Source organism: Nicotiana tabacum, chromosome 17 (genome assembly GCF_000715075.1).
Source record: "Nicotiana tabacum cultivar K326 chromosome 17, ASM71507v2, whole genome shotgun sequence".
Classification (NCBI taxonomy): domain Eukaryota; kingdom Viridiplantae; phylum Streptophyta; class Magnoliopsida; order Solanales; family Solanaceae; genus Nicotiana; species Nicotiana tabacum.
The window spans coordinates 104538724-104547699 of NC_134096.1; the positions used below are offsets into that span (position 1 = coordinate 104538724).

At 33.9% G+C, this 8976-nt stretch overlaps 1 protein-coding gene across 1 annotated transcript; it reads right to left on the bottom strand.

Annotated features, from left to right (window-relative positions):
* Positions 1-5286, bottom strand: LOC107811362 (O-fucosyltransferase 15-like). The gene is made up of 10 exons (XM_016636273.2): positions 4829-5286; positions 4023-4112; positions 3846-3945; positions 3694-3755; positions 3443-3531; positions 2473-2593; positions 2248-2391; positions 1790-2124; positions 1162-1402; positions 1-473 (listed from the first exon to the last, which is right to left on the bottom strand). The coding sequence occupies exons 1-10, from the start codon at positions 5168-5170 to the stop codon at positions 168-170; spliced, it is 1830 nt and encodes a 609-aa protein (XP_016491759.2). The 5' UTR covers positions 5171-5286; the 3' UTR covers positions 1-167.
* Positions 5287-8976: the final 3690 nt, after the last annotated feature.

An 8976-nucleotide genomic window follows, 5' to 3' on the forward strand; every position in this document is an offset into this window, starting at 1 on the left:
TCTCAAAAAATTGTCACTGCATTAGAAATTAGAAGAATAACAAATGTATCATATAATGCTATAGAATATCATGATTCAAGTTTAAAATGAAGACGTTATACATTTACAGTTGCTTGTGAAATTTTTTTCCTAACCTCAACTGATAACGGACCTATTTAACATTAGACCTAAGTGTTGCACATGCATTCCTTACACCGTGGATATCTATATACGCTCCTTCCAACAGGTCGTGAAAATACCCGTTTGGTTTGTCTCACTGCCTTCCTCACTCTTTGCTCAAAAGTCCTCCAATCTATTGTGTTGTTCTTGACAAAGATATCAGCGAGTCTCCGTTTGTTTGGACGTATAGTAGCCATTTTACCTCCACCATAGTATACTCGAAAACCAGATATCAATGATGAAAATTGGCTTCCCGAGTCTGTCATGGCAAACACGTCTGCAGCACTGCAGACTATGAAGTCCAATGCTGCTAGCTGCATAAAAGAGTGAAATGTCAGCTCCAGTTACATGAGTTAATTAGTCCTCAAATCAAACACATATGATGATTACACTCTCAGTGTATTCTGCAGAAAGCTACAACTGAAGCTTAGCAACAAGGAACTACATGCGTGATAGCTACAGGTTCAAGGTAGATGCATGTTAAGTTTGAAGAACAGCTAAGTTTTTAGAGGAAATTTGACAGCCCTACACAAATAAGTTATAATACCAAACAAGGTAAGAATTTGAAGAATACAAGCACATGTATTTATATTGCTCTGCCACGAGGTGTGATATTTTAATTTGCCTTCTTTCTAGACCTAAGTTTAAAGACCCTCATTGCTGATTAAGTTCATTAATTGTATCACCCTAAGAATTACATAGAACAACCTTTTCTGTATGTGTCAGCAATTTATATTTTCAAATTGACGTATATAACTTTGCTTTCTGATTCATTTTAAATTTACTCCCTCTCCCCACCACCTCACATGTTGCATGTATTGGCTTTCTGTTTGCCAATATTACGCACGAAAGGAAATAGCTCTTCTTTGAGAAGCCAACTGATCATGACTATCCATACCAAGCACATAAATTGTTTATAGTGTTATTCATTTGGTGCTAAATTTAACATAAATCACCAGGGGTATTGCAAGAGTAAAACCATGTCAAACCAATACGTTTTACCTGAGATGAGAAATTCTTGAACGGTTCAATCTCGGCAGAGGAAAGTAAGCTTTCCTTTGTAACCAGATTAGGATACAAGGTAGTCAAGGAGGCCAGTCTTGATTTCCCTCCATAGATATGTGCACCGGCCAAATATATGCGCGTCTGCCGATTAAAACCAAGGGCAGCAAGCATTAGCACCGTCTCTTCAGGCATTAAAGGACACAGTCCTTCAGCCTTTAGAGCTGCTGAGGAGGGCAACCTGAGCACATGTTTTTTCAGAGATCAATAATTGAACTGGGGCTAGTTCTAATAAATTGAATGTACAGCCTCAATAGCATGTCTCTAGAATTACGTTCAGGTTATTTTGAATCAATGAAGAAAATATTATCACACTTTTAAGACATGCATGATTACAATAACCCAAAAGAGGTAATCCAGAATTCTCCCTGCAACAAGAAGATGTGAACCTGATCCAGATGGTGAGAGATAATATGTAGCTTTAAGTAAGTTCAATACAATTTTGCGTGCCTCGGGTGCAATTTTTGGCACATCAAATGCAAGCAACACTTTAGGACAAGCTCACAAGTTAGAATAAGCTTTTGGTTATGCAGGTATAGGGATTAAGCAAGACTTCTACATAACATACTTCTTGGTCTTCTTAAGCTCCACCAATGCAGGGAAATGGATTTCACGATATGCTTCCAGTTCATTTCTTTCTTCTTCACCCCCACCATATTCACAGAGGGAATGAGCCACCATGTCAATTTCAAACCTCAGATGCAAAGCTAAATATCTCGCAACTTTTCCTCCACGATTTCGTTCACCCTTCATCATTGACTTTGAAAAGGAGCCCACTAGGTGACGATCCAAGGGTCCCAAGCGTGTAACATTCTGACGCATTCTTCGAATAAGTAAAGCTCCTGTTTCTTGTATCTTTGGAACAAATTTCAGAGCATGAAAATTACATCTGCATCGAAGTCTCTAAATGAAGTCTCAAAATTAGGAACCAAGGTAGAAATTATGGAATCAGACTAGATAAAAAAGATAACATAAATAACTCATAAATCAACAAGGAACCCTAATATCAAGTTTGACAGGTTTTACCTGCACTTGAAATGGCAACGGGTCAGATGCCAAGCGATTCCCAAATCCAAGAAAATGGACAACTCTGTTTTTATGCAAAATTGGAAGAATATATTTCTTATAGAAACTTGGCTTTGCTTCTTTTACAACATCTGCATCTGTCACCTGCATTTGTTTCCAGATCATAAGAAACTAATTTCCTAACATGATCATAAGAAAAATGATTGATTTAGATGAAAATCTTACCAAACTGCCAATGGCCTCAAGATCCAATGACTGTAACTCCTGAGGAAGTTCTCTAACTATAGGGATATCAGGTTTCAGGTAGTCGATGAAATGCTCCTCCTGGTAGATATCGCCAAACTGGCTACGAATATATAGATTTCATCTATCAATCTTCAGTTTAAGGATATAATAAGGTATAAAATGTTTCAAATTATCAAGAGAACGGAAAAAGTTTGAAGGACGTAAAACAGACATAAGGCAAATAAATATCTTAGTAAAACTTTTAATTTCTATTTGATGTTTAATTTCTATTTGATGAAGTACATGCTAAAAGTTACTGAATGAAAAACTTCCAAGATAACACCATACATAAAAAATTGGAGGGGGCATAATTAGTTACAAACGAAAGGGTGGTTAAAAAGTAGCAAAAAAAATGCAAACAAAGAATGTTATTTAGCTGAAACTTCATCGCATATTGGAAAAGAGTTTAGAAAAAAAACTAAAGTGAACAATCTTTCGATGCAATAATGTGGATGTATGACAAATTATTAGAGTAGATACCAGAAAATAACAACCGGATGATACATGCAGTTCTCAAAGATACGCAGCAAAAGGAAAGCCAAGCAAACATTTGGGACAATCAGAAGGTCTTGGAAAACTTATGTAGTTTAGACAAGAGAGAAATCAGTGCTACATCACAAACTTCCAATTACTGAGTTCAAGAATTCCAAGATGAAGCCAGTTCAGATAGTTTACTAGTTATGACAAGAAAATGAAATACTATTCAACTAGCACGTATTTCAAGTGAACAACAAGAATTGACAAGTGTGAAAGTACACAATAGTATATGGAAGATAATGTGAATCTGTAAATGAAATTTTCAGTATTTTGACTCTTTCACATATTGTTCTCATAATATTCTGCAATCCTTATTGTACAATAGGAAAAGGAAAGAGATAAGTGAAAATGACGGCAAATAGTAAGTTTTCACCTCACATCTCTCCATACGCTACTGTACAGAAATTTGGGAAGAACCAAGGTTGCATCAAGTAATCTTGCAACAGCGACAGCATTGCAGACCTGTTGTGCAAGAAAAAAATATATCAGTTAAGAAAAAGAGACCACAGCTTTCTTATAATATTAGTGCTGGGCCTTTTTCTTTTGCTTGGCAAGCTAAACTAAAGAAATACAGGTTGTCAAGCAGATGGAAAAAATTATGTCAAAGCAGAAGACATAACTTACAGCTACTCGCTGTTGATTTATCCCACCATTTGCAGTGACCATAATGTAACCATTTTTTCCCTCTGAAAATTTCATTATGACCCGCATAAGAAGCAAGTAACTACAAGAAATGTGACAAGCATGAATAGAGACAGAGAGACCGAGAGAGATACCACTAGGTCGCAAGTCACGCTGCTCAGCACAAGGTTTCCAAGAGGAAGCAACAAAATAGGGTTCAGCCCACAAATCTTTCGGCTCGGGTTTATTCTGTCCCTGAAGTCAGCAAGCTCACATTGTAAAGTAAGATCAACTATTAGATCTACTCACTTCCTTCTAGAAACAAAAAGTACCTCAGCTAAGGCATGAGCAGCCCTCGCCAGCAATCGTGCATAGATTGTTTTCTGCGGCTTTCTCGCTTTGCCAAGCCTTACCAGTTCTTCCTGCATAATCAAAAAAAACATTTGCTCCATGTGTAGCTAACTAGCAAAAAGTATTCCAGCACAAATGAATCTATCCATACTTCAACAATCAACTAAGCCTCATTCCTAAACTAGTTAGTCTCAGCTATATGAATCCTCTATATCCATCAAGTCTATTTGCCCCTATTTCATTCCAACACTAAATAGTTTGAAAAATATTTAGAAAGATATTTGGAAGACACTTCATAGTTTGCTAGGAAGTAACATGTACATCTAGTTGCTGAACATCTCAGATTCATTTTTTCAACTTCACAGCTAAAGTAAGTGATAATGCCAAAATATAAGAATCCTACCTTTAGGCGGATCCAGAATTTGAGTTTATGGGTTCTGGATTCTGGAAAGGCATATTACTGGGTTCTGGATAAACAATTTATACATATTAAGTGGATTTCTTAACATAAATATACAAATTTGGCCAAAGCTACTGGGTTTTGTCGAACCTGTGACTAGAACTCTACCTCCGCATTATTTATTCTTTATCATTAAAAACATCAGCTATATATAGTTTTTTTTTTAATCAGGGATTAAACACATAATTATTCCCAGCCTAAAGTCTAAATTCTCAAAATTCATTTCCACAGCCCAGCTTTCATAACTTGAACCACGTTTCAATATTTATACATTTTCAAAAACATTTCAACAATCTAAATTGATAATAAAGACTGATTGAAACATACCCGAATGAATAAAGTGGAGGAATTGGCTTTCAAGAACCTGAACTCAACCCCAGGAGCCCGACCCGATTTCTGGATCCGGGAAAGCATCCACCAATTGGCCAACACAAAAGCGATCATAAATAGAGCCAATCCCACAGGTGCAATATTCTGAGAAAATGGTTTCTTCTTCCTCATCTTCTTCGACCCGAACGTGAAACCCAGTAACCCGTTAAAGGAGTTGTTCCTATGACCCGGATTCAGGGGGGCAACCCGATCCGGAGTCGGAACGCTGCTGGGTTGTTCGTGATCGTCGTAGGATGAAGATTCTGAGAAATTAGAACTAGAATTGGTTCGAGAAGCCATGGGAAGTGTTTTTATGTTTTAAGTTTTTTTTTTTTATTGGGATATTCTCGAAATTAACGGTTTTAGGACAAGGTGAGCGGAAAAACCGTCAGGTCTTGATGTTGCGAGTCTTTGGTTCCGTACTTACGTTTGATGCAAGAAAAGTGTCAAAAATAGAGTCCACTCTCATTTTCTTGAACTTCTTTTTTCTTCAAATCATTTTCTTCCACTTGAAAAAGAAAAATGAGTTTTCGTAGTAACTAAAGAATTTTTTTTACATATTCGATTGAACGGATAGAACCAAACCTATAGCTTGTTTGGCAAGCCGGAGAAATAAGTTTATTTTGGGAATTACTTTTTGAAAGAGAAACAGTTTGTGTTTGGTTAATCGCTCTTAAAAGCACTTTTGAGCAATAGTTTGTGTTTGACCAGACTTTTCAGAAAGTGCTTTTAAGTATCAAATTACGAATAAGGACATTAATAAATTTATATAGTTAATATTATAAGTAAATAAATAATCTTAAAATTTTATTATTACATGCAATAATTAAATCTTTTCATTTTATTTAAGTAAAATATGAAAATAAAATTTAAAAGTACTTAATTCTTTTAATATAAGTTAAATATATTAAAAATCATTCAACAAATATAAAAGCATTCACCCCTAAAGTCACTATATATTAGAAAACTATCCTAAAAATAATAAGAAATATTTATACATTAATATCCTAAGTATTAGGTTTAACGATTATTTTGGTATATACTATATTTTGTTAAGGGTATTTTTAGTAAGAAGAAAAATCAAAACTGCTTCTGCTTCTGCTATTGGGAAGAAGCTACTTTTTTTTACTTCTCAGAAATTGCTTCTGCTTCTTCCCAAAAGCACTCCCTCTCCCCAAAAAAAAAAAAGATTGGCCGAATACCTCAAGTTAGGGAAAAAATACTTTTGAGAAAAAAATATTTTTGACCTATTGAGAAGCTTGGCCAAACAAGCTACTAATTGAGTTGATTTTATTGGAGTAGTTATTTTTCATAAATACGAAAGTTTTGATTTGAACATATAATTGTATCAAATAAATATAAGTAGGTTTTTATTTTCATATAAAGAACGAAAAAATACCGAACCAAACCTATTTAATAATATAAAGGCCAAATACATATAAGACCCCTTAAAGTTGACTTTAATTTTTATTTTGACAGGTAAGTACCTAGGGAACACTTCAACCTAGCAAAAATGTATATATTAAACACGCATGAATTGACTTTCACTTAGTGTTGAGGGCGTGGAATGTGATTTTCTTTCTTTCTTTCTCTTTCTTCTCTCTTCTTTTTAACATATAATTTTCTGACTGATAGAAAAATACACCGGCACAGGACCACCGATCCTTGCTCATAATCTATCGTATGACTCAACTTCTCATTCCATCATCCATAAACGGGTCCATTCACCACCAATTTACAACACCACCTACCGACCGCAAACACAACTTCCATTTCCTTTCCTCCATCTCTGGCCAAATCCAAATTTTCAATCAGTTTCATCCAAATAAAATATCATCTTCATTCATTGATATTCATATTCCTACTCACCAGAACAACTTCACCAACAAAAATCACTAAACCAATCATATAAACAACATCCTTACAGAACCACCTTTTTCATTCAAACTTTTTAACAAACATCTCCTCTGCTTCTTCAACTCCACCAGCTCTCGACCAATTTTACCTTCCATTCTCCTTAAAATTATTACAAAATTAGAAAAACGTTCTGACAATACAACACAGAAGCAAAATTAGATATCGGCATTGTAGCTGACCAATTGTTTGGAAATACGCCATTGTTGTTGAGGTGAAAATCGGTGGCCCTTATAATGGAGGAGATGTTAATGCAAGTTACCACCTTCTAACGTTGCCAACTAATTGCTTTGAGATTTATGATCAAAAATTTTGGCACTCTAGTCATGATTCAATACATAGCCAAAAGGAGTATGTAGACAGTAGCAGGGACGGGTTCGGGGCGGAAGGGGTTCAATACTTATAGACAAACACCACAGCACATGGCACAACTTGCCCTGATATTTTTTTGTTTCATTTGTTTCACCCAAAGATCAAGTCTGACCCATGAAACTAGTCTTCAAATTATTTGATCATTGCTTACTCTCCGCATGGTCATGCATTATTTTTAATGCATTGTTTGTTCTTTTTCCCCCAAGTAATGGTATTGTTCAAATTGTCTTATGCACACTGAAGATACACCTCAACTATTTTTCGAGTTACATATTACTTTTCACTAGCCAATTATCTAATAAGAAAAAAAATCAAGGAACGCAAATAAGAAAAAAACGCTTTAACTTTTTCCACCTTTTTTCTGAGATTTAATAAAATTAGAGGCCTAAAACCATATTTTAATAAGAGACCTTATACTTTTTTTATTATTACACATACACACATATACAGAAAAAAATTAGTGTTGCCATTTTTTCATATTTGTTTTTTATAGTATAATATTCTTAAATAATAAAGTCTTTAACTTCACATAGTAGTAGTAGTATTTATATTAGTAAGAGGTAACTTAAATAAATAAGATGTTAAACATGTATTTTAAATATGTTACCTTTGATATTGTTGTAAAAAAATATATTTACTAATATGAAGATTTAAGTAAATTAATTCAAAGTTCTAAAATATTTGTAGTGTTAAAGAGTAGACAATCTTTCTTTAATTCAAAGTTCTAAATATTTTTAGTGTTAAGGAGTAGACAATCTTTCTTTCTTTCTTCTGTGGGTGTTCATGGTTCGGTTTGGTCGATTTTTGATTAAAACCAAAACTAAACCAAATTAAATACAAACCAACGATTTGGTTGTTGTTGGTTTGGTTCAGTTTGGTTCGATTTTTCGGTTCTTAATAAGCTAGTGATAAGTCGATAATAGTAAAACGACACTAGACAATAATCTGAAATATTTTTGCTAAAGTTTTGCTTTTATATATATTTTTTTCACAACTGAAAGTTTAATTACCTGTTTATATGAAAAGAATGAAAAAAAAAAAAACAAAAAAGTAGACCAAAGTTGCATCTTAACAGAAAGAAAATGCCAATTGGTTCCAAGTAAAAAACAAAAAGAAAAGCTTGCAATTTCGGGGGTTGTAAGCCATAGCCAACTACGAAACATGGTAATATATAAGATCTACATATTAAAAGTTCTGCTATTAGAAGATTGAAAGATATAACAATATTTTAAGTACTACTAGAGCATAATTCCAAATATCTACAAAGATAGTTCTTTTAACTATTTGTATTTGAAAATGTAGCATAAAGATATAAAGCCGAGTATTAAAATTGTAGCAATAATATAAGATAGAAAACTGTACCGGGTGAACTAAGTTGGAACACATGATAGAATCAAAAAAAAATAAGCCAAAACAAAGGTTCCAAAGTATAAACAACTTTGTCCATGTGAAAGTAAAAATTATGTATTTAAACTAAAAAAAGAATAAGAGAATCGATAATATCGTATTCACTTCTATTTTTTTTCTTCATAAAGATCACTTTCGCAGCTGCTTCCATCATTGTCCTTAGCTTAAGCTACAACCTAGTCAATGCTCAAAGCAGTGTCCGGATATTCTGAAGAAAGAATTATCATATTAGGCATTACTCTTCAAAAACATAAAAGTAATCATAAAGTTAATTGTATAAAGTTACCATTTTCAACAATTTCAAGTTTTTGAATTTCTTCTAAAAGATATTCAAGCTTGCATTCTTTAGATGATGACCGCAACCATTGTTGACAACAAATAAGAGCTTTAGCTGTCTTTGTTGATAAAGAACC

What these genes read in the sequence shown, in the direction of transcription:
- LOC107811362 (XM_016636273.2), bottom strand. Translation starts at nt 5,170, where the DNA reads ATGGCTTCTCGAACCAATTCTAGTTCTAATTTCTCAGAATCTTCATCC. An exon ending in CTGCTCATGCCTTAGCTGAG is followed by an intron (nt 3,946 to 4,022) that starts GTACTTTTTGTT and finishes TGCTGACTTCAG; the next exon opens with GGACAGAATAAACCCGAGCC. An exon ending in TAAATCAACAGCGAGTAGCT is followed by an intron (nt 3,532 to 3,693) that starts GTAAGTTATGTC and finishes CTTGCACAACAG; the next exon opens with GTCTGCAATGCTGTCGCTGT.